The sequence below is a fragment of the Berghia stephanieae genome, chromosome 7, assembly GCF_034508935.2.
Source record: "Berghia stephanieae isolate SIO BIC M18660-M18661 chromosome 7, UCSD_Bste_1.3, whole genome shotgun sequence".
NCBI lineage: Eukaryota > Metazoa > Mollusca > Gastropoda > Nudibranchia > Aeolidiidae > Berghia > Berghia stephanieae.
In genome coordinates, this window is record NC_088366.1 from 37,536,684 (window position 1) to 37,563,945 (window position 27,262).

Consider the following 27,262-nt stretch of genomic DNA (forward strand, 5'->3'; position numbering starts at 1 on the left):
TTTCGTTTATTACAGCTATATTAAAATCGATAGCAGGTGAGGATCGGAACTCATAGAAGATTTACATTATCAAAATTATGAATTTTCCGCATACCCATTTTGAAGGAATTCATGAAACTGGAGTGTTTGGTTAATTGAAGCTTAAATGATATATGTGCAGTATTTGAATATGAGCAACGAACGGCAATTATTAACTATCAGACATCTACATTTTATAACCATCAATACACATTACTGGTGAATACAAACATAACGCGCTTCCAATATAATTTTTATTGCAAAAGTTTGAGAAATGGCTTGTGTTTATGCCAAAGAGGATTACATAAATTAATGTAAAATTATTTTTTTAAAAATATAGCGCAATATCCACTAAATGTGCTCAAAGCGCTTTACAAGGGGTCCTTGGTCAACAGTAACATTTAACATGTAGGACGGGACATGACGCCTGTTAAGCGATATTACAATTTTTCAGACAAAGACAACGCTGTTAACGGCTAGGTACTCATTTTACACCTGAGTACAGTGAGAGAATGCGAGTAAAGAGCCGTGGTCGTATATTTTTTACATTTTTGTGCATTTGTATATATTATATATATATATATTATATATATATATATATATATATATATATATATATATATATATATATATATATATATATATATATATATATATATATATATATATATATATATTATATATATACATTGTCGCCATAGATTCTCAACCTTGTGTTTATACATTTTCATGCATGCCACGTCTGTAAACGAATTTCCATTTTTTTTGGATGAATAAAGTATATCTTATCTTATCTTATATTATCTTATCTTATCTTATCTTATATGAACGAGGGAAATATATTATTTTGGATTGTAAGTAAAATGAATAAAATTGCATTTTATTGTGGGCCGCCAAACAAGGTTACATGTTCTTGTTAGAAACTCTATCCCCCCCCCCCCCCCCCTCCCTCCTCTCTCTCTCTCTCTCTCTCTCTCTCTCTCTCTCTCTCTCTCTCTCTCTCTCTCTCTCTCCCTCTCTCTCTCTCTCCCTCTCTCTATCTCTCTCTCTCTCTCTCTCTCTCTCACACACACACAAACACACACGCACTCTCACACACCTGCAATAAACACATTTGCTTTTGTTTTAATGCTTCAGCTTGATAAATGATAGGATAACAGTCAGCGAGTCATTGATAGGAAAGTGAACATAAAGTATTTTTTCTTTTAAACAGTGAATAAATTACATCATTCCGTTATTAATAATAGAAAAGAGCTAATTCTACATTTAAATTTTACCCCCCAGAATAGTCATGATTATAATATTTAATAATACAGTAGAATTACTTTAAACCGAAATTTTGGGGACCTTCTAAACCATTTCGGTTTAAAGACATTTTGGTTTAAAGCATGTTCCCGTTTTGCAATGTTTTTCAAGGGTAGTAACTATTTAAGGAATTTGCTCATTTAAACGCATCATGGGTTTCCCGTTAAATGGAGTTGTTGAATAAATGCCGTCTTCGTAACCATTAACATTTTTTTTTTATTTTTTTTTCTTTGGGTGTGTTTTAAAAATATTTTTGGGGGTTTTCGTTTTCAAATCAAAATTGTTGAAAGAGTTGAGTTCGGGATGCCGTGTATTTTACATTATATCTCCGTCTTGATCAACTTTTTTTTCATTGACTTCACGTAGTATTTTGATTTTAAACTCCAACGTGTAACCACAGTGCTTTCTTTTAGACATCTTTTAGTAAAATGCAAAGCTAAAATAAGATCGAAAGTTCTTGTGCGATAATTGATAATGAATGATGCGCAGCTACTCAGAGGTGAAGTGAAGTAGAAATGAAAAGTGAAAAGGCGTGTAAGTGCTAAGCTGTCTACTACACATCTCTCTTTTGTTGAAAAGCCATTAGGTTCAAAGGCCTAATTACATCGAACCCCCCCCCCCCCCCCCCCCCTCTCACACACACACACATTTAAACAAAGTGGAAACAAAATGGCATGTCAATTGTCGTGTTGAAAATCCAGTCAGTTCCAAAGCATCAACACACGAGCGAGAATATCTCGCTTGCGTGATTCTACACCCCAACTCCCCCTCTTTCCTCATTTTTCACCCGCTGTCTTCCTTTTCCAGTCTGTGCGATTGTGGTGTTGGCCAAGCCCAAGTGCAGTGATCAGTGACATCTATAGAGTATATGAAGTCCTAGGCAGTGATTGAAGTGTTTGCCTAACCCCCACCACCCATCACCCTCATCTTATACTTACGCTGTTTGTTTAATATCGCCGGGCATTATTACGTGTGGCCTCCTTCCCGAATTTTTGAAGAAAAATAGAGAGAGAAAAAGGGAAGGTGCTCTCAAGTTGTTTCGGTTTAAAGAAAGTCCTTCTTAGAAGTATTTCGGTTCATCGTGAGAATTAGTACAAAGATAATGAAGAAACTAGTACAATTGATTAAATTCTTTGCGGTTTAAGGTATTTTTCGGTTTAGCTTCTTTCGGTTTAGCTTCTTTCGGTTTAAAGTAATTTTACTGTATTTCAAAATCAAGAGATCTTCGTTGAATTCAGCGGATTGGTCACCATATTTACAGTCAGTCATACAACAGCACATAACCATCAACCAATGCCGAATGGACATCACATGCCAGTGAACTAAACTCACAATAAAATAACATCTTTAAGTTAGTATTAAACTAAAAAATGAATCATGAAAAATAATTTTTATTACTTTTTAGCACCCCTTTTAGGACATCCTCTCAGAAAAGTGAATGGGTGTGCCCTGAATAGGCAAACTCCGGGTATATAAAAAAATTATTTATAAAATACAAAAGCTGACATCTCCTTACCACTGCATCCCTTGTTTAAGAGCCTAATATGTTTTTAAAACCTTTAAATAAAGGCCCTGTGAAACGTTCATGCATAGACAAACATTTGTCAAAGTTATATAAACAGTGTTTGTTAATTTGACAATATTGAGTATACAATCAGAAACTACAAAGATGAAAATATGGCTTTGCACATACAATGAGTAATTAAGCTATACAAGCTATAAAATCTCATTTTGCCTTGGTCCTACGCTGTGGGGAATATTCCAAATATCATGTTTATTTATTTATTTTAAATCATTTGAAAACTGTTGATGTTTTCTTTGTTTTAGTGTGTTTATCCATTTTTATTTTCACTCTGTCTTCCAAGTATGTATTCAGACTCTTACCAAATGAGGTTTTATATATAAATTGATTATGGATGACATGTCTGGTTTAGGAATTACTTAATTTCAATGCCAATGGCATTTTTTAATCACTGATCACACCTCTTCCAAAACAATCTAGACATAACTACAAATTAGCCATTAATTTTTGCAATGGAATGTTTCTGTTCCTTCTTCTGCCTATGCAGGCCTTCAAGTATGACAACCAGGAAATGAATACCAAGTACTGCATACTACAAATGCTGAGTGGTAAAATGACCGAGATGGCAGAGGGAGATAAGTGTTTGGCAGCCAAATCAACTCAAGATTTTGCGTAAGTCGCTTTCATTCATTTCACTGCCCTAGCCAGCGAAAGGACAGTATCTTACAAAAATCACTTTTTTCACTTAATCGAAACACATAGAAAAGCTTACAAAGTTTTCAAAATGATCATATCTCAAGTATAATTTTGCTTGAAACAGTTCCTAATAAAGCCCCACCATTAACCAACAAAAGGACAGCATCTCAGACGACTGTTTTCCGCCCTGTAAACTGGACAGCATCTCTCTGGAGCATGACGGAGGCGACAATGAATAGCATGGCTTGACCATGCGAAACGGCTCGTGACATTTTGATTTGTTGACGTAATAAGTTGGCGTCGCTAAGATGACTTGCAGGGTTGCCAGATGGTCATATGCATAGCCAATTTGGCCAAGATTGGCCACACTTAGAATCGTGCTTGTTTTTTTAAAATTCTTTTATTTATATTTTTCATAAGCTACTTTTTTCTTAATGTAGTCGATCTTTTTAAAGATAAAAAAAAATGAGTTTTTCAAGGCAGTCAGGGCATTGGTTCACATAAGGGTGTATTTTGCTACCTTGGATTTTGAAATTGGCCATGAGGAACTCTGATCATCTGGCGTTTAGTGTGTATGCGTGGGGGGGGGGAATTAGTCTGTCTGTGTAAAAAGCTAGCAGTATCTAAGTGATACCGTAAAAGTTACTGCTTGTTTGTGAAAATGGGGTGAGTCATTTCATCACAGTTAACCACAAACGTACAGTATGTGAGGTGATGTGAACAGATACTGCCCTTTTGTGAAAATGGACAGTTCAGGGCAGTTCAGGTTATTGAGGTCGATTTTTATGTTTTATTTATTTATTAAAAATGTATTTATTCTCCTTTTTCTTTTTAAGACGTAATTTTAAAACTCTAGCAAGAGGAAGATATGAGATGAAAAATGAGCAACAGTGAGTTTGTTGATAACATGTCAGTCATTTATCGTGTCATCAACGGTGTATTAGAGGTGTATTACTGTCAATGTCAACAATTTCATTATTGTCACGACTGACTAACTAGAGTCCTGGACTGGTGTATTAAAAGTATGTTTTGCTTTAGAACAGATGGAAATTGCCTGGAATGTAGAGGGTTCCCTTCTTCTCCTCCTTCACCACCATCTCCACCACCACCAATATCATCATCATTATCATCATCATTTTCTCATGCCTTTGTCCTCATTTATTTTTATAAAATTTTGATTCAAAATTAGAGTGTAGGATGTATTGGTAACTCTTCTGACTGATAATCAGGAGGTCTTAGATTCATCCCCAGTAGAGGAAGGCTGACTTTTTAGGATTATTTTTATTTATTTTATTTTATTTTGTTGTTGTTTTTTTTTAAAATTATGCCCTTCCCACCACATCATAAGACATCGTCGCCTAGGCATTCCACAAAGGAATATAGATAATTCATCAAACAAGATGTCTGATGTCAACAGGAATCACCCATGTTGTCCAAGTGAGCAAATTGGCGGTTAATAATCTTGCTCAAGGAAAAAAACGAAAGTGCCTGAAGCGGGGCTCGAACCCGGGACCTTCCGGGTCACAGTGCAATGCCTTAACCACTCGACCACATCGTCCCCCATTATTATTATTATTATTATTATTATTATTATTATTATTATTATTATTATTATTATTATTATTATTATTATTATTATTATTATTATTATTATTATTATTAATATTATTATTATTATTATTATTATTATTCCTATTATTAATTTATTTTTTCTATATTTTTCTTTCTGCTTTGTCTTGTACTCTATTCGATAGTCGTCAAAGATTGTCAAGGAGGGGCCAGACTTGTGGAACCCCCCAGAGCCCAAGACATGGGTAGGAGATGCAGGGCAATGACACAATAGAAATTCATGGATAAACACCATCCATGCTCCCAACCTAGACTTGGGTTGGTGGAGCTCATAAGCCTTAGATTGCAGTTCACCTAGGAGAAGGTCACTCTGAAGAAATACCAAAAAGGTAGATTGGACTCATTAGCTTGGGGAGAGCAGCCAATCTAAGAGTGGCCCTCTAAAACAATCCTGATCCTTCAAGTCTGGGGGTTGGACGTAGGGCCAACAACCCACTCCTAAAAATCAAAGTTACAGAAATCGACAATAGAAATACTCAGAAATATGTCAGGGACAGAAATGGAGAGCAAAGAAAGTGGACTGACAGCAGTACAGGAAAATGTCTCATTCTCAGCCCAGACCTGTGCATTCGTAGTGGATGAGGACCAAACCCAAAAGGAAGTCCCCAACCAGATATCTCAAGAGTCAAGAGCTTCTCAGATCAAAATATAATCGTCGTGTGGGGACATGGAATGTATGACAGGGAAGTTACATCAGCTGTGTAAGAGATGGATAGGTTAAAAATGGATATGATGGCAATTTGCAAATGTCACTGGACAGGACAAGGGAAAAGAAGCTTAAATTCAGAACATGAAATCCTTTATTCAGGTAGAGAGAACAACCAAGAGCTAAATGGGGTTGCCCTCATCCTTTCGAAAAAGATAAAACCTTCACCCATGGAATGGGAGCCAAAAGATGAGAGATTACTAAAAGCAAGATTTAATTCTAAATACACAAATCTCACTGTAATTGTATGCCATGCTCCACAAGAAGATAAGACTCAAGATGAAAAAGACGAATTCGTGAAGTGCTTGATCGGTTTGTAAGCCAGACGCCAAAACATGATGTCCTGCTTGTGCTCGGGGATCTCAACACAAAAGAAGGCAACAGTAATCATCTGAGGGAAGGACATATGGAGAATGAACATCTAGGAAACACAATGAATGACAATGGGGAAAGACTAGCTGAATTCTGCTCAGAGAACAATCTAATTATTGGCGGGCCATCTTTGATAGGAAACTAAATTTCCTCGCCCATATCAAAGATCTCAGACTGCGATGCATGAAAGCAATGAGAATAATGAGAGTTCTGTCGAGCATGGAATGGGGTTCGGACACAAACACTCTTCTAAAGATATACCGAACCCTTATTCGATCAAAACTGGACTACGCATCTTTTGTATACGGATCTGCAAAACCATCCTACTTAGGCATGCTGGACCCAATTCATCATCAGGGCACTTGGCACTCGGGGCTTACCGCACTTCTCCAGTGGCAAGCCTTTATGCTGAGGCAGATGAGCCACCTCTCCATCTCAGGAGGAAAAAACTGGCTCTCCAGTATGTTACTAAGGTCACATCGCTGCACGACAACCCAGCACACAAACATGTACACTACACGGATAGGACACTAGAAGAAAAATTTCGAAAGCACCCAAAAATGACACCACCATTAGGTTGCAGAATAAAAAAAGACATCGCAGACATGAACATCAGTCTAGATAGGATACATCCATACGTCCAGGCAAAGACACCACCATGGTCCATACATAGACCAAACATAAATTTGGACCTAACAAAACTGGAAAAATCACAAACAGACCCACATATTTACAAACAGACACTAAAAGCAATATTACAAACATACAAAAACCATACTCACATATTTACGGATGGTTCAAAGAGCGCAGATGCAGTAGGATGTGCCTATCACTCATCGGAAGGCACAGGATCACTTCGCCTAGATAGAAATGTTTCGATCTTTACAGCGGAATCGAGAGCAATCCTAAATGCTCTCCGTTTGGCTGAGAGATCGAATAAAAATAAATTCTTGATCTTGTCTGACTCGCTGTCCGTACTAAAGGGGATCTCAAATTTTTATTGCACCGATCCAAGACTCATAAGTATCTTGGAAGGTGCAAATAAATTATTTATTAAAAAAAAGAAAGTTTGTTTTCTCTGGGTACCTAGTCATGTGGGTATTCAGGGGAACGAAGAAGCGGATCGACTGGCAAAAGAGGCGGTGAGCCAAGAATTACAAGAGGGCAGTAAAATACCACACGCGGATTTAAAGATCAATATTAAAAAACATGTCCGAAAGGAATGGGAACGATCCTGGAGTCGAGATGTACATAACAAATTAAAACAAATTAAAAGTGACCTCGGCCCCAGACCCAACTCGGGGCTAAAAAGAAGAGACGAGGTAAAAATAACTCGACTCCGGATCGGACATACTGCCCTCACTCACCGTTTCCTTCTGGAGAGGGATGAAAAACCCCTCTGCAGAAGATGTAACTGTGACCTGACAGTTCAACACATTTTGATTGAATGTACAGAATTAGAACAGATAAGGTCACAACATTATGATAACAGGGACTTGAAGTCTCTGTTCCAGTCGGTCGATCCGCTTACAATTTTAAAGTATCTGCAGGAATGTGAACTCCTGCAGAAATTGTAAATAGATATTTTTACTTAACAAACATGTAACTATTATGATTTTATAAAGATTTTATTACAACAGTACACGTTTTGATCAGCTATGGCCCCTCAGGGTCGATAAAAGATTGATAAAAGACAGAAACGGGCGCTTAAATGACCTAAATAGTGTCGAAAGCGCCGTTAAACACCTAAAAACAAACAACAACAACAACATCATAAAGATATTGGAAACACACAAAAAAACAAATAGATCATATCCTTATTAATGGAGAACATCTCTTCTTGATGTTAGAGCAAGATGAAGTGCAGGTATTGGAAGTGATCATGAACTCTTAATTTGTAAGTTGAAACTAAAATTGAGAGCCACAATGAAAGGACCGTCGAGAGCAAAGAAGTTTGACATCAATAAACTGAAAAATCAGGATATTGCAGAGCCCTTCAAACTTGAACTGAGAAACAGAGTCGAGATTCTAATGGATCACGAGGAAGAAATAAATCTACAAAATTTCAACCAGGAAATAATTGAAACTTGTCAAGAAGTCATAGGACTCCATAGGAGGAGGAAAGAGCAGTGGATATCGGATGCCTCATGGAAGCTCATTGATGAAAGAAGGGAAATTAAAGAAGAAAATTTTAGGAACCAAATCAATGGGAGTTAAAGAACGATTACACAAGGAGTATATAACAATGGACAAGAAAGTAAAAAAGTCAACAAAAGCAGACAAAGGGACTTATCATGAAAACCTTGTACTGGAGGCAGAAAATGCAGCTGCAAAAAATGACAGGAAGCGCTCTACAGAATCACCAAAATATTATCATCTAACTTCAACACTAATGATGTACCTATTAAAGACACATATGGACAGGTCCTTTCAAATGAAAAAGCTCAAATGGAATGTTGGAACGATCACTTTTCATCTAAATTATCTGAAGATGGGGACTCAGTAAAGGAAATAAATGAAAGGCTAAAAACAGCCTGTATAATTTTTGGCACCATAAACAAACTTTGGAATGGAAAGAAAATTTCATTATAAACAAAATTGCACATATTCAAGAGTAATGTGTTGTCAGTTCTTTTGCATGGAGCAGAATCTTGGAAATCAACAAAAACCATTTGTTGCACATTATATATTTTCCAAAACTAATGTCTACGAAATAACGTTCCACATTTTTTGGCCCATCAAAATAACAACTTAAGATCTTCTATAAAAAGCTGACATGACCTTCATTTCTGAAACAGTCAAATCAAGAAGATGGAGATGGATTGGCCATGTTTGTCGGGTGAAGGAGGGAGTAATGGTGAAAACGGTGCTCAGATGGACACCACAGGGTAGACGCATAGGGGAAGGCCACTGGAGACTTGGAGAAGATCGGTGGAAAGAGAGATGACATCGTGTGGTTGGACCAGGGGTGAGGTTTGGAAGCTGGCGAAAGACAGAAATCACTGGCACTGGCACTCCTTACTGTCAACCTTATGTGTTTATGAAACATCAAAGAGGAATAATTAAGTAATTAAATAAGTTTGTCTTGCATTGTCTCCTGCACACCATTTTTTATTTTTAGTTAAATTCCTATTTTAACACACATTTAGGTAATATTAAATTTTGGAGGCCTATTTCTTTATTTGGTCTAAGATTATGAGGTCAAAAGAACAAATTTCTGTGTCCCCCTCAGGATCTGGTCTGCAACCCTTGGATCAAAATATGAGTCTTAGCATTAAGCTATTGACTTACCTGGAAATTAACATTTAAATATAAATATCTGAATCATTCAAGAGAAAGACATGATGCAAAATATTATTTATTCTTCACTATTTCCATTTACAGTGACATCTGGAATATGCAAGCAGAATATGTGGACATTTTACAGAAACGCAAGGAGAGGAAAGCAGAATTAGCATCTAGACAATGTGAAAATAATATGGGTGTTAAACGAAGAAAATTGGAAAATGGCAACGTTTACATAGAACTTCCTGTGAGATATGACAAGTAAGTTGGAGTTGTACTTTGGGCTGGAAATCATTATCTTGAGCCTTTCAGAATTTCAACTGTGTTATGATCAGGCCTGTAAACCTTCCGACAATTGTCGGATTTCCGATAGTACGATTTTATTATCAACATAAGATAATAACAGGAAATGAAGTGAGAGAAAAGTCCCATTAGACGATAAAGAATAAAAACTTTGCAGTGATGGGGGCTGAACCCACGACCCTACTGTTACAACTCTTCATTGCCGCGAAAGGGACGGTATACAGTTGACAACATCCTCCACTTCTCCGAAGTGGCATTTTTCTACTCACTTCATTTCCTGTTATTATCAAAATATAATTTTAACTAATTAGAATTATATGGATCTCTTGTATTCTGACCCATTCGATAACACAATATATGGATGTAGAATGATGGATTTTAAATAACAGGACAGGTCTTGAGCTCTGTAACCTGTTCCTAAAATATTTATTTTTATAAAAAGGCTATTCCATCATGTTTCTTGAGACGGGAATATAAATTTGTTTGGGGGAAATATGAAAATAATATGCTCTGTTCTGGGTAAACATGATCAGACCAGTAAATTTCACCCCATATGCAGCAAAGTAAATTTCACCCCATGGGCAGCAAAGTAGAAGGCAAAGGACATATTAGTTTGACAGACAACTGTGGAGGCCCCAAGGAGCAAAGAGGAACAATGGTTGTTGCTTGACAAATCTGCACCGTAGCAAAGGAAACATGGGTATTTGTAGAATATCTGTAGTCTGTGTCAACTCTGATTAAAAAGGGCTAAGACTAAGAGGTATGTGATGATGGGCATGAAATATTTGAAGAAAGAATCTATTTTTTCACTTTTTGGACTGCCACAGTTAATGGATGAAATCAAATGTTTGATATATGACCGTGGATGCATAGGTGGAAGATTGTTACTTTTTAGAAGTTTCCCATTAAAATGGAACTTCGAACATCCATATTTTTAACTGATATGTTTATCTGATGTTATTCTGTAGTATTGTCAAATTAAAAGTGTGCCCAGAATAAATCATTTTAAAAGTTTATTTGGTGAGACACAACCCCTTGTTCTTTATAAATAATAAAAATCTGAAAAGCTATATAAGACAGTACTATACATATATTTTCGGATTTTTATCATATACTTATGCCTTCCCTGGTTCCTTATTGTTTTACCCTATTGTAATTTCCCTTTAAAACTGGGATTTTCAATTCTCAACTATGTGGATTGTATCTTACTCTTTTTCATTGCAGGCGTTTATACTCTAATACACAGACACCAAAACAGACTTTGAATAATTGGTTGGTCAAAGAAAGACTTGACAAGGCAATTTATCAAACAGTGAGCATTAAAAAAAGGTTGTCAACATCATGTGCATATATCTGATGCCGTGTGACGGTTGGTCGGGAAAGTAAAATTTTGACATTTTGACTATTTGGTATCTCTTAATGGATCATTCTTTTCTAATTCATTTGATACTTGTTTCATTGATGTACCATGATTTCTGGCTGAGCTATACACACAGAAACAAAATAAATTTGCCAAAATTGACTCAGGGTCATGCCTGCCAAATTATGGGGAATCCCCCTGATGAGTTCAGGTACCGTGATATCACGTAAGGCTATCGAATTATACTCACTTTTATTTCTTTATTATCACTTTGCTTTGAGCACAAACCCAGTTTTATTATTATTATTTTTATTTTTATCATACCCATGACCACCACCACGACAACAACCACCACATCATCATCACCCCTACCACCACTGCTACTACAACTACTATCATATCATCATCCCTACACCACTACTGCTACAGCCACCCTACAACCGCTATTACTACAACTACCACCACATCATCATCCTACCACCACTACTACTACAACTACAACCATCACCACCACATCATCATCCATACCACCACTAATACCAAAACCACACCCACCACCACATCATCATCCCTACCACCACCACTACTACAATAACCACCACATCATCATCCCTACCACTACTATACCAGATCATCTTCATCCCTACCACAACTGCTGCTACAATTCCTCCCTTTTCAATTTTTTTATTAATGAATAAAAAACACTCACCACAGCCACTATATCAACATCCCTATCACCCTACAACTACAACCACCACCTCATCATCATCATCCCTACAACCACCACCTCATCATCATCATCCCTACAACCACCACTACTACAACCATCACTAAATCATCATCCCAACAACCGCCACTGCTACAACTACCACCACCAACACTTACAACCACCACCACATCATCATCCCTAATTCCACTTCTACTACAACCACCGCCATATCATATTCCCTACCATAACTACTACAACCACCACCACCACATCATCATTTCTACCACCACTACTACTACAACCACTACCACATCATCATCCCTTCCACCACTACTACTACAACCACCACCACATCATCATCCATACCACCACTACAACTACCACCACCAAATCATCCCTATGACCACCACTACTAAAATAACCACCACATCATCATTAGTAATTATCAGCATTACTATTGCAGCAATAGGGCTGAGAATCTTCCATCTAAAGGCGGACTTCCGCCTAAATGATGGTTTATCTCTGCCCATCCCCATCACAATTCCTCCTTTTTCATTTAAAAAAAAAATGAATAAAAAACACGCACCACAGCCACAACATCAACATCCCTACCACCACTACTATTACAACTACCACCACATCATCATCCCTACAACCGCTACTACTACAACCATCACCAAATCATCATATCTACAACTACAACTGCTACAACTACCAACACCAACAACCACCACCACGTCATCATCCCTCCCACCACCAAAACTAACAACCACCACCACATCATTATCCCCAATAATAATAACCCCTGCCTCATCATCGACATTGCCGCCGTCGTTATCATCATCATCATCACCATCACCATCATCATCATCATCATCATCATCATCATCATCATCATCTTCATACAATCATTGCCATCTTCTTCTTAATATAAGACACTGTATTTATAATATGATTATCTGCTGTCCCAGCAAATATATCGTATCGTTCTGTCTGTCTGTCTGTTTGTGTGTATGTATGTATGTATGTATGTATGTATGTATGTATGTATGTATGTATGTATGTATGTATGTATGTATCTATGTATGTATGTATGCATATATGTATGTATGTATAATATATGTATGTATGTACGTATGTATGTATGTATGTATGTATGTATGTATGTATATATGTATGTATGTACGATGGTATGCTGATTTGTATGTATGTCTGCATGTCTGTATGTATGTATGTGTGTATGTATATACGCTCATTTCTTTTGTATACATGTGTAGAAACAGCGTGCAAGCGTGTATGTTCGTGTATGGCTGTGTCTGTAATGTAAATGTGTTGATGTTCATACCATGAACCAAGCTGAGCATTGTTTACCTCACATGAATTGCCTTTAATTTGGACAATAAAGATTATTATTATGATTATTGTTATTATTATTATTATTATTATTATTATTATTATTATTATTATTATTATTATTATTATTATTATTATTATTATTATTATTATTATTATTATAACACTACTACTACTACAATCCCCACCACATCATCATCTCTACTTCCATTATTACAACCACTACCACATCATCATCCCTCTCGCTACTACTACTACAACTACCACCACAACATCATCCCTCCCACTACTACTACAACTACCACCACATCATCACCCCTATCACCAATACTACTACAACTACCACCACACCATCATCCCTACCACCACTACATCACCATCTCTACCACAACCACTGCAACCACCACCACCACATCATCATTCCTACCACCACTACTACTGCAACCACTACCACATCATCATCCCTACCACCAACACTACTACAACCACCATATGCTGTAATTACACTTTCAACTTTTGAAATTCCACCAAGTGGTGTCAGAAATTGCTGTGAGTCACATAAAGGACTGCATGTCAGTAAATGTTAATAAAATTCAAATTTATAGTTGCATGGATAGTTCTTGATCGTCGCACTGAAAAATTTGTTGCTATGTGAATCACTTTATCTTCGATTTTGGCTCATATCTCGAATTGAAGCTTGCTGTATCTTCCTGGGATTTCTCAGGAGGATTTAAGCATTCATTTTAACCCTTTAATGGTAGGACTGAATCTTTTCCAAATTACCATACCTCCCATAACTATAGATCTTAACTTTTTCATGAAAACAGCAGTACTCTATAAAGTCCAAGTCACATTGCTATTACTGCACCACTTGTGAAAATAGTAATATATGATGTCCGGTTTAACTAGAAGGAAACCCGCCTTAATAAAGGTTAATTGAAATCTATGGTTCATTTCCTTTCCCCCAGACTGAACGTTCAGATGACAGACAGTTTAACAGTTCAGTTACTTTGGAAGGAAAGACCTATTCCAACCCATACTGGTGAGTTTTATGTAACAATCAGTTTTGTTGGTGAGTTTGTTAGTAATCTGATCTATGAAACTCACTTCTCCATGTTTAGTGTTTGTATGTGTGTGTGTATTGACATAACTATCAAATTATCGGATCTTCAGAACTGATTTTTAGCTAAGAAGAAATTTGACCCCAAATTGTGATGTCGCTCGGCGGTTCAGTCCGGAAGGTACATCTGACTGAACTGAGAAAATGGCCATTATATTTAAAAAGTGACTAAAAAAGTCAAAATGCTTTTTTTCAATTTTTGACTTTTTAAGGTATTTTTCTATCATAAAAACGTGCCTTTTTCATTAAAAACGGTCTTTAAGTATATAAAATTAATTTTTAAAGAGGTATACCCTGCTTTCACCCATTGAAAGAGGGATCATTTTGGTGCCCGTTGACGACTCTTTAAGCTTAGCAAAAGGACGACAATCTGGTAACCTATAACTTTTTTCAAAGGGGAACTCCATTCCTGCCTTTGCAATGCTATTTTTAGCCCCTTGACCCCATCTTGTGGTCATATTATATCCCCAAAAAGAGTGTAGTCAAATTCCAGTTATGTAAACAGAAGTAGGCCACGGAAAACCCCTTGAATCCTTCTCTCTCATTGGTCCTCAGGATCACATGGTCATAAGTTATGCAAAATGGCTGCTTACGCTGCACGATTGTTGTTTGAGTTGATGTTGCAAGAAATTCAAGATCTTGCTTCATTATAAACTTAATTTTATGAGATATTTTGAAAAATGAATAATTTAAAACTTGTTAGATTCGGCCGATAATTGTATTGAGCACATCAAAGGCAAGGAAATTGTGGTGTAGTGGGCGTGGGCATGACCGTGCGCTTGCCTCGAATGATTCACTGAACGAGTGTTGACTGGAGATGGGAGGAGGGAATGTGGGGATGAATAAAATAAAGAGCTAGTGGATAGACAGATAGATACAGATGGTTACCAGGATGGGAGCATGAGATATATTGAAGAGACTGACAATGCAATTAAAAAGGGATTGTTGGAACAGGGAGGAGGCAGATAGATAGATGACGAGCGGTGAGGGAGAAGGAATGAGAGACCGGGAGGGGGGGGGGGGGGGGGGGGGGGGGGGGGGGGGGGAGGGTCGGAATACTAAAAGAAAAAAGTTAATGGACAGACCGATATATAGAGATAGCTATAGTGAATAGGATGAGACAAAATGACAAGAGTGATTATGAAATGAAATAGAGAATGATAGAACAGGAAGTAGAGAGAGAGAGAGAGAGAGAGAGAGAGAGTTATGGGAAAGAAGGGAGGAAGAGGAGAGAGAGACAGGGAGGTGGCATGGAGGAGGATGTTGAAAATGATGCGGATAATGAAAGAAAAAAAACCGAGTGGGCGAGGACCCTTTCCTTTCTGAGTGCAAAGAGCTGTTACCCCCCCCCCCCCCCCCCCCAAATCCACGACACCCCCCCCCCCCCCCCCTCCCCCGCCAATAGCTCAATCAAATTTGAACACATCGATTGAGTAAGAGAAATTATGGTTGAGCTAACACTATTTTCATTCCTTTGTTTCAAGTTTGAAGTGTTAGATTGTCTGACTGACTCACGGCCTTTGCTTTTCAGTCAATCGACCGTAATGCCTCGGCTACTTTCGCCAGAAAATTTGTGAGACTTTCCAGAATTGCAGATCTTGTGAAATAGTGCCGATATCACAGCTAACTTTAAATAAACAGTGCACTGTTGAAATGGATAAAAGTATGTGTGCTATTTGTTGGGTTTATTTTTTCACTCGAGGGTCAATTCTCAAAAATATCGTCATTACAAAAATGAGTGTTGTGTAAAAGCTGACAAAGCGAATTAAAAATAAATTGACACAGATGTTAGTCACGTGCAAAATACAAAGCATGGCAAATTTCATTACTGGTGTGTGTAAAATCTTTAAGTGCAAATTTCTCTGAATTTTGGATCTGAGATTAGCAGGAACCTCCCGATTTCAATCTTGTATAACTCAGCCAAAAATTATGATACATCAATGAAACAGGTATCAAATTTAATTTTGGCAGCTTTGTGATCTAGTTGTAGGTTCTGGTTTCCAGTCCCACTGTTGCTGGACCAAATGTGAGTCCTTTGAATAGCTGGCCATACTTAGAAATAAATACCTGCTTGGTAACAGCCAGGCTAACACATGAGGCAATTCCTCATGCTTATTGTTGCGAATGGTTTAGGCCACCCTATTGCCTGTCGATTACATGTTGCTGTGTGTGTACTCCACGAGAGATTCAAGAGGCTATTCATTCAACAGTTCCATTCTCATAATGTTGCATCTTTTTGTTTTAAATTAATTAAAGTTTAATTCCATGAATTACCATCATAAATGAGAATTATATTTTGTTCAAGTGTTGTCTTCAAACTGCTTTGCATTAGGCCTAATTTGTTCGATTTATTTATCAATTCTAAACAGGAATAATGGCATTGTGAATGTGATTCTTTCGCTTGTTCCATTTCACTCTAAACCTACACATTCTTTGTTAACATTGATGGCAATCTACGTGTGATGGTTTTGATGATGCTGATTCTAGATACATCAAATTATTTAAAAAATATTTTGCTAATGGCGAATATACTTTTCAAGTCATGGTCATATTATACATTCATATTCATAATATATTCAGGGTTCCCATACAAGGTCGGGAAATCAGGATTAGGTCGAGAATATGATCATTTTCTTCCCAGGCCAGGTAAAAGTTCAGGAATTCACTCATTTTGGGTAGATGGGACTGGAAATGGTCGGGAATTTGTTCAGGTTAAGTTCAACACTACCTCGACCAAATCATCATCACTACCGTCACTACTGCAACCACCATCACATCATTATCATCACCAACACTACTATAACCATCACATCTACCCCCACAACTGCACCCACCACCATCTCATTATCATCATCATCATCACTACCATCTTTACTGAAACAACCGCCACATCGCCATCATCACTACCACCATTACCACAACACTAAACCATCCTCATCATTACCACTACTGCAACCACTACCACATCATCATTACACTACCCCCACTATGAAACAACTGCCACATTGCCATCCTCATCACCACTACCACAACACCACATCATCATCATTACCACCCCTACTATAACCACGCCACATCATCATCATCATCATCATTACTACCACTGCTACCACCACATCATTATCATCATCATCATCATTACCACCACTACCACATCATCATCATCATTACCATCCACACAACTACAAATACTGCAACCACCACATCATCATTATCATCACTACCACTACTATTGCAACAACCACTGCATTGCCATCATCAACATTACCGCCACTACTGCAACCACCACCGCATCGTCGTCATCATTATTATCATCTTATCTCATCATCATCATAATCGTAACTCTTTCACATAATCAGTTATGCACCTTACTATTTATATCTAGTATGTCTGAAATCCTTTTAGAAATTTGATAGTCTTTCCTCGTTTTGTGAGTTTATTGGTCATGATATGGGTCTGGAAAAGGTCTGGAATTTTTTTTTCTGCGGAGGTTGTGGGAGCCCTTTATACTATACATTTCTTCATCCTCATCTACATCCAGACGCAAGTTATCCTTGAAAGTAACTGTGTATGGATTTCCTCATTCAAGTTCAAGTTTAACGTCTATCTGCAAAAGGCAGCAGCTGCTTCTTATGGTTCACACTATTATGTTATGACGATCGACCCAATCAGCAAAGTCCAGTCCGCATTCGTGCACCGTCGCGAACCCGCCTGGTAGCATCGTCACAACACACCTTTCGACTAGATGCTCTGCCGTTTCGGGTTCTTGCCCACAGCGTGGACATATTGGACAGGAAGTTAGACCCCATTGATGTAACGTACCGGCCGTTAGGCAGCTCCTCGACCGAAGCCGATTCGCAGCTACCCAGTGTCTCCTCTTACTGGTATCAAAGCCTGGCAACTTCTCACCAAGCTTAGAGGAGTGTAGGTCCCTGCCCCCACGAGGGATTGAATTCGTCCAAACCGACTTCCATCTCGTATGTGCAGCTCTGTCCGTAGTCAGGGATTCTGCGTACAAGGGTTACCGGGACTTATTTTGGCTCGAAACGGGGCACCGTTCATTATGCGCATGAGAGGGGTATCCCCATTCCCTCTCTCTTTGATCTTACTTAGCCAGTTTCCCGTAATGGTCTCCCTCCGGACATCGGGGGGCTGGATCGCCGCCATTATCGGGCCCCACTCTCTAGGGGTTGTTGCTAGCGTTCCCGACACTATGTGCATCGACTTGCGAAGTTTTACATCCACCTTCTCAACGTTTCTGCTTCTACCCCACACTGGAGCGCAATACTCCGCGGTGGAATAGCATAGTGCCAGGGCGGATGTACTCAGGAGCGCTTGGCTAGCGCCCCAAGTCGATCCCGCCAGCTTCCTCAGAAGACTATTCCGCTTCTCTATCTTCCGGGCAACCCCTTCGAGATGAACCCGATAGGTAAGACTGCGATCCAACGTCACCCCTAAATATTTTGGGCGCGGCTCATATGGGAGTGGCTGGTCCCCGACTAGGACATTCAGTTTACGGGTGTGCCAACCACTGCATAAGTGAAATGCAGTGGCCACGGTTTTTGAAGTGTTCATCTTCAGGTACCACTTGTCAAAGTAGGATTTGAGTCTGGTGACGTCCTCGCTGAGTACGCTCTCGAGACGGGTCCACACTTTACTCTGAGTAACGAGTGCCCAGTCGTCTGCGTATCCCAGCCTCAGGGAGGAAGTGTTCGGCATATCGCTAATGTAAACGTTAAACAACATTGGCGCAAGTACCGACCCCTGAGGGACCCCATTCTTCAATTTCCTTACTTTGCTCGTGACGTCTCCCAGCGCGACGTGGAATTGCCTTTCCCCTAAGATCGAAGAGAACAACTTCAAGGTCTTTTTGCAAGTTTGAGCATTAGCCCATCGCACCAGACCGTATCGTACGCCGCTGATAGGTCTATAAACACAGCACCTGTTTGCTGTTTTCTCTCGAACCCGTGCTCAATATGCTCTGTAAGGGCAATGACCTGCTCCGTGGTGCAACCTCCCTTCCTTGAAGCCTGCCTGCTCGGGTGGCAGGGCAGCGTCTAGGACCGGCCCCCATCGGTTTAATAGAACACGCTCCAACAATTTGTAAAGACAGCTCAGCAGCGATATGGGTCTGTAACTGTCTGCCTCCTTCGCCGGCTTCCCTGGCTTCAGGATGGCAACTATCTTCGCATGCTTCCACACTTGTGGAAGCTTTCCTTTGCAAGGATGTCAACATTGCCTCTGCTAGCCAGGCCTGTGCCTGGGGCCCAGATGCGTCACCAATCGGGATATACACCATCTATCCCTGCTGCTTTGCCGTTCTTCACTTCGCTAATGGCTGCACCCACTTCTCGGGACTGAACGGGGCCGTCCAGTCTGACTCCTCCGCACGTAGCGAGTCCAAAATCGTACGGTACGCCTTGCGGACACCGCGCTCAAAGCCTGATTAGGGACCGCTTACTACGGTTCTTAATGTTCTTGGCAATTGTTCTGCCTCGCATTCCGGTGCAGCCTTCGCGAAATTCCGATCTGGGTCCAATTTCTTTATCAAACGCCAAGCGTGGCGGCTGGAGTGTGTAAAGTCGAGACTTTCCACGGTCTCCTGCCACCGTTGCTTCCTTCCCTCTGCCAGAGACTGAAGTAGTCTATCGGCTGCGTCCTGGGACTGGGTCTGCTGGTACTCTCTGTACAGCTCTTCCGACTCTGCTGTCCAGCAAGGGGTGTAGAATTTCCGTTTGCCCCGTGGAATAGAGCGTTGAGCACTCTTAACCAGTAGCCTACTGAATCTGGTTATGTTCTTGGACTTGGGAGGAATGGCAGGGCAGACCTGCTCGATATAGGAACTGAATTCCTCCCAGTCAGCCTTCCTGAAATTCCATCTGCAAAGTGGGAGAGACTGCACCCTCGGTATTGTCACCCCAGCTGTGACAGAACCGGCCTGTGCTGGCTATGCGGAAAGTCCCCGAGGACTGTCCGCTTCACCTGCAGCGGTTCACCGTTCGCGCCTTTCGTTACGAGGGTGAGGTCTGGAGTATACTCCTTCTTATGGCGGGTACCCCGGAAGGTACCCTTGGCTGTAGGATCGTACACTAGGTGTAGATCATTACAGTCCATCCATGAGCGGAGTTGTCTTCCTGCCTCGTTGCAGTCTCGGTAGCCCCATTCGTGGTGGTGGCTATTAAAGTCTCCCAGACAGATGGAAGGATGGCTGACCACCGGTACCGGTGGTGTAGTCCAAGTCGCTCTAGGTGGTTTGTAAATATTATGCAAACACAGTCCACCTACTTCCACGGAAATTCGGTTCACCCCATTGCTGTCCGTTACGCTCTCAATGACCCTTACTTTCGATGGCTCTTTAGCGTAAACGCTAACCCCTCCTTTGAGCCTCGAAGTGTCCTCGCGTTGGACCACCAAATAGCCTGGGATCTGGAATCGGGAAGATTGCGCGCCTGAATAAAGGTGGGTCTCCTGTAACAGGAGGATATCTACGCAGTGAACGGCCAATAGCTTTGATAAAAGCTCATTTTTTGCCATACTCTGGCTCTCGACGTTCAGGGACAATATGTGCGTCAGGTCGCCATCCCCGCCGTCGCATTTTCCGATCGGCAGGCCGCGAATCGAAGGCGGATTGCCCATCACTGCAGATTTTATACAATTATGTGGTGACTTTTTCCTTTATTGTGTTATTGTTATTGAGTTGAAAGAGAAATGTTTAATAGTTGACCAAATTTGTTGTTGGTAATATCTACGATTTCTGGTGGGAGAGTGTTCCATTCCGTGATGGTTCTTGGGAAGAAACTTTTTATATTCGTTGGTTCTGTGTGTCAGGGTTGTGAACATATGCTATGATAATGTCTGTGTAGAATTGGAGGCGTTTTTCTTTCCGCCTGCTTTCCAGTGTTTTCCATCGCAACAGTTTCAGGGCATCCTGGTTCGCGTAAGTAATTGTTGGTGACAATTTTGGCCAGTAAACTCACCCTTCAAATATCTACCGATCCCCATGAAAGTCTTAGATGGATTAGGAGCTTGCCTAATAAAAATATAACTCGTGACAAAATACATGGGTGTGTGTTAAATCCATTTCAACCAAACTGACCCTATGAAAAAGGCCAGAAAGTTTATGATACCTATAGTTCCCCCTTCACGTTTTGGTAAAATAGATAAAAATGACGACTTTGTGATGAAACAGTTTGTTGTTAATTCCCCCCCCCCCCCCCACCTCTTGTTCAAATCAAAATTAAGCTCAACTGTTAAATTGTCTGTAGCCTCTAGAACAGTAAATATAGATGAATGAAGACATACAAAGACATTCATTTATGCTTTTAATTTGACACATAAAGAAAAAAATCTCCAAGCTGTCTTCTCAGTCACAACAGGTTAAATATGCGGCTATATGCCATTTATAAATATCAAATTTATTCCCTTAATACCACCCTATTCCTTCTGCTTCCTTTCATCCCTTAATTTTTAAAAACGCTCTTTTCTTTCTATATATTTCTACTTCTTTTTAATTCCCTTTTTGGGGAAGTGAGAGAGAGAGAGAGAGAGAGAGAGAGAGAGAGAGAGAGAGAGAGAGAGAGAGAGGGGGGGGGGGGGATGGCATGCTTAGACATATTTGGCCTATATGTATGACAAATAATACTCATCCACATTTATTATCACATTTCATCAATTGCTGTATCTCCCCAAACCCTACCTCTCTTTCTATCTATCTCACCATTATCAATATCTTCTTTGTCATTGCCACTATAACTATAATATATTCTTGAGCATAGCTATCATTATCATTATCACCATCAATCCCTCAACCTCCCCCCCCCCCCCCCCCCCCCCATTTAGTTGAATTTTTTAATAGCACATCCTCTGTAATAAGTAATTTATTTGATTCTTGCCTAATTACAATACCATGATTATGTTGAAGTTAACTAGAAAGTATGTTTTGATTTTTGTTCTGTATTGGCCAACTGCTTAAAAATACCTCTCTCTCTCTCTCTCCTTCTTTCACTATCTATCTGTGTGTGCACGCGTTTGTGTGTATGTCTGTACGTCTGCCACTCTCTATCTTTATCTCTTCCATCTATATCTATTTATTAAACCTCACTTCCCTTTTACTTTACTTCTCTTTCAAGACTTTACATTTTTAACATATTGCGTTACGAAAATACAAAGACATTTTTGCACTCTAATATTGGAACCCCCCCCCCCCCCACAAACACACACATAATTAATTAATGCAGTTGCATCTAACACAATGCTGGGATTACAGTGATCCATACTTGTAAATTTGACGTGCAGCTGCGTGAGGGCCTGCGATGCAATGGCTGTGACGAGCGGCCAACACTGCTTAACAGGCGCCATGTTTTATCCAACATAATAAATGTTGCTGATGGCTTGGAAGGAGTGCTTTGAGCTTAATGAGTGGATATTGCGCTCACATTTTCAAATTAAACTTCTTTTTACAGCAACTTGCCTGCCCAAGTTGAAAATTATGTCTTTCTCTTTCATCGTGTTCTCTTTTTTTAAGCAGTCCTCCACCACTTTGGAAATTTCAGTTTTAATTGAAAAAAGCAAAAAAACAAAACAACAAATTCAGACTTTTAAACTTAATTACAAAGAGCAGCAAAAAAGAAAGACATCAATAAAGAATCAATTTTCTGGTTTCTGAACATTTTAAAATTAAAGTTTTGTTATCTGAAATGGTTTTAGATTGAATTGAGGGGGTGGGGGGGGGGGCATTTTATTTTGACTATGACTCATTTGTAATTATCCCTCATGATCTTGGTAGGTTTTAAAAAAGAATTCTTTTGTTTTTTTCAAAAGGGAGAAATCAAAACCATTAGCAGAACAGAGTGCTGCTCTTGTATGCCTGATTGCAAATGGACAGGGTGACAGCAAAGTGACACAATCAAGCTCAGACGCAGAGGAGCTCCACAGGAAATGGATATTTATTCTGTCAGAAGAAGAAAAAGATGCCACAAAAAACTCATAACGACCAATGAAAACGGTACATCAATAAAAGAGCACTTTGAAGAAGGTGCAGATTCTGTGACCCAATGTGCAGAGAGTAAGAGAAATTTGTACAAACCTGAAAGCAATATTGGTTCAAATGATAACAGATGTGCTTCTTGAATTGTTTTACTTTAACTTTGTTTACAAATTGTTTTGATGTAGTAAAAGAAAAATCTTGGTTCCATTTGAGTCATAGAGGAAATTGCCTTTAATTGTAGTTAGAGAGTGCATTTCTCTCACTGTGAATAGGTCACGAGGTCATGCTTCCTGGCAAGCTTGGCTTGGGTCAATGAGTTACTGCCAGTAACTGGTCTATTCCATTAAAATGACCAACTGTAATAATTTGTAATTAAATTGCCTTTTAATATTAAACCATGGTTAAATATTATATTATTTCTTTGACTTTTCATTTTTATATAATTTATATTTCGGTTGGATGTATGTATGTCAAATTACCTTTAAAAGAAGAAGCCTCATTTTACACACTAATGCATAGACATGGACTAAAGTGATTCAAGAAATAATATTTCCTCATATACTACCCCATCTAAACTCACTCATAATACAGGGATAATATTGAATTTTTCACCCTACAAAAATCTTCCCAATGAGCTTTCTGAAACTCGTACAATCTGGCTTTGATTTACAACTTGACTTGTTAGGGCAAATTCCCCAGTAACCAGTAGAATAACAAACCTTCTTAGATTTTAACCTTTGGAGCAGGAAACTGGTCCTTCGGATATTAATCAACTAAAATGACCCTCATCTTGTAAAAAACTCTTAAAGCTGGGACTTCCTTGAAGCTGAATTTTGAGGGAGTTTTTTGCAAGATGAAGTCTCTGGTTTCAGAGTTTTTGATTCGATGAGGGTCATTTTAACCGGTAGATATTTGATGTGAGATTACTGGCCAAAATTCGATTGCTATTTTGAGATCACATTTTGAAGTAGCAGTCTTTATTCTGTTTTTGTTCTTTAAAAAAAAATTATTTTTTTTATTTTACTTTTGCAAAGTGCAATTTCCCACAGTTCAATAACTCAACTCAATCCGAACCCAGCATTCGGAGACAAATTATAGGCATATTAATACAGCTAATATTTTTAATTTTTACACGATAACAATAGTTGAATAAAACTATTGAGTGTACAGCCTGGAGGTATAGGCCTAGAGTTGAGTGTGTTTACGTAGCATAAGTCTATCTTTAAGGTGTGATCCACTTTGTCATGAATCATATATTTTCTCAATGTCTTGGTTTTTATGGGAGGGGGTGGGGGTCATCAAACAATACAATGAAGTTAATGGTTCGGGAATACCACACCATATCTGCTGGGTGGGGATCCTGTCCTCCCATAGTGGGCAGGGAGGTACATGAATGCTGTGTCTTCTATCCCCCCAACCCGTTTTCCAATTGTTTCCTGTCGTTGTCTTGGAATGAGATTACTTGGTTTTGTCCTGGCCCTGGCCGGAGTTCCTTGGCTGGGAGGGAAACAGTCGAATGTATAGTTATAGTTTTGGGAGATGATATTTTTTTCCTTGTAAATCATCTCTGTTTTGCATTGTATTATGTTTAGTTTACATATTATATTATATGATTTGTAAACATTTGAGTGTATTTCTCTTAGTTGGGACCTGTGCTTGTGTCTGGATGAGACTTTTTGGTGATCTCAAACTAAGTACTTTGACAGTGTGCTCTTGGAATCTACATGTTCCCTATTTGAACCAATTCCCCTTTGTCTCACCTTTTCTTTTGTGCTTTAATTGTAATTCTATAACTTTTTACTATCCCATTTTCTTCCTTTTTACTGGCGCTGATATGACCTTAATATGTTGCAAGCGCCATAAAACCCTTAAAAACAAAACAAAACACCATATCTGCATGCGTAAGCTACTCAGAAATGGATGGATAGAATTAAAAAATGGAGTGTCTATTCGTCCTTCAGGTCATATTCTTAAAAAGTGTCTAGCCGACCTTCAGTGCTTATGCAAATAAGGTAGGCGTGAAATACGCACAAGCCAATTGATTGAAAGGCCGTTGTTTATTTTGTCACCGTATTTTTATATGTATTAAATTCAAGGTTATTGCCCTCCCATAAATCGCATTGTTATTACAGTGACCTATATGTCACTGCTTCCATGGCTTTTTGTGTGCACCCATGTTATCTATGTAATTAACTGGAATTACAAAATTGGTGTGTTCAGTCCTTCACGTCTTCACTTTTTTAACGACGGTTGAAACGTAAGCATCGTTATGAGTATGAGTAGAAAAAATAGCATATTATTCTCTATCTCTCTGTCATATTTTCCCCCTTTTATCTCTAATTTCTTCTCCCCCTCCATCTATCTCTTCCTTTGTATTTTCCTCTCTTTATCTCGCTATCATCCGCTTTCATTTCTTCACACTCTCTCTCTTTCTCTCTCGCTCTGTCTGTCTTTCTTTCCCTCTGTATTTCTCTTTCTCTCACATACTCTTCTCTCTTTCTCCCTCCCTGGTCTCTCTCTCTCTCTCTCTCTCTCTCTATCTATCTATCTCTTCTAATTTCTTCTTCTTCTAAAAGCCTTTCGGTCTCTTTATCTATCTCTCAAATTTCTAATATTGATGTTGTTATCCATAGACCCCTACCCAGATCAAAATAACAATCCCAACACCCCTGATAACATTAACCCTTATTCTGAGTTTAAGAACATAGGCAAGTTATTGTTCTTAGGCCGAACTGGGCTTTTATGTTCTGTATCATTCTATTTCACCCAGTTTCAACCCGTAGACATTTAAAATCCCAGCCCGTAGACATTCTAACTTCTCGTCAGGACAAAAGTGGATACCAAATATGTAATAGTATTTTGTATTAATTAACGAATGAAGTAATGAAAATATTGAGGACTTGACATTAGTGTCCTTTATTAATCTTTAATATATTTGACATCGTATATGGAGATTGGATTAAATGCAACGTTGTGCTTTCGGCTTTGGAATTAATTTGCGTGTTGTAAAGCCGCCAAATTCCTTACCGTCTATACCATTACTGCCACTTTAATAACACATTGAATTCTCCATGAATTAAATCTATCATTCTGTTATACATCTCTGTTATACTGTTATACTCAAGACGGTACAACTTATAACAAAATTTTCTGAAGTTAAAGGACATGTATCGACATCGTTCAAATAAATGAAAAATTTTGATTAAATTCAAGCCAATATTGATGACACTCACTGAATTATCAAGATTATAATATTTTTTTAAAAACTGCTTCTTAAGACATTAAGAGATACAAAACGTTGATGTCTTTTGGGCTGCTTATATTATTACGACTAATAAAATAGAATATTTTTGACAATTTTAATACTAGTCATATAAAACAAATTAATAGTTATTGAGTGTTAAACCACTATCATAGATAGAAAAAAAATGTAATAAAGGCAAAACACACACACACACACATACGCACACACAAATATAAAAAAAAAAAGTAGAAAAAAATACAAAAAAATCAAACACCCCCCCCAAATACAACAAAAGAAAAGAAAACCTGACGAATCTTCCTCTGTGCCCAGCCAACCCAAACTCTCTTGCGGGCGTTTGAATGGGATACTTGCAAAAGGAGAACACAAAAATAGTTCCTAATAAGAAAACGATAACCATTCTGGAAAAAAAATCATATCCCAGAAGAAAACAAAAAACAAACAAAAAATACAAACCCCACGAAATTAACACATACACACTCAACTGATTATTTGACTCACTAACACTAACAGAGGAGGTGGGGTTTGTCAAAAATTTAAGATGATACGGATATATCATCACGTGGAATCGAATCTAGCTAAGTAAAAACAGAAACGGAATATTGCCCAGCTTTAGTGTGAAGTACGAATAGTGCA

The 27,262-nt window shown here is 38.7% G+C and overlaps 1 protein-coding gene across 4 annotated transcripts in view; it reads left to right on the top strand.

The window, feature by feature from the left end:
- Positions 1-25,583, top strand: part of LOC144977185 (tRNA-dihydrouridine(20) synthase [NAD(P)+]-like) — a 78,224-nt gene extending 52,641 nt beyond the window's left edge. For 3 of the 4 annotated variants that reach the window (XM_078922114.1, XM_078922116.1, XM_078922115.1), the window contains exons 11-15: positions 3,393-3,517; positions 9,633-9,794; positions 11,061-11,148; positions 14,227-14,300; positions 23,199-25,583. In XM_078922114.1, coding sequence (XP_078778240.1) covers positions 3,393-3,517; positions 9,633-9,794; positions 11,061-11,148; positions 14,227-14,300; positions 23,199-23,367 — 618 coding nt within the window. In that variant the 3' untranslated portion in view covers positions 23,368-25,583. Of the gene's footprint in view, positions 1-3,392; positions 3,518-9,632; positions 9,795-11,060; positions 11,149-14,226; positions 14,305-23,198 lie in introns of those variants that run through there. The other variant, XM_078922117.1, reaches the window with a different exon arrangement.
- The last annotated feature ends 1,679 nt before the right edge of the window (positions 25,584-27,262 follow it).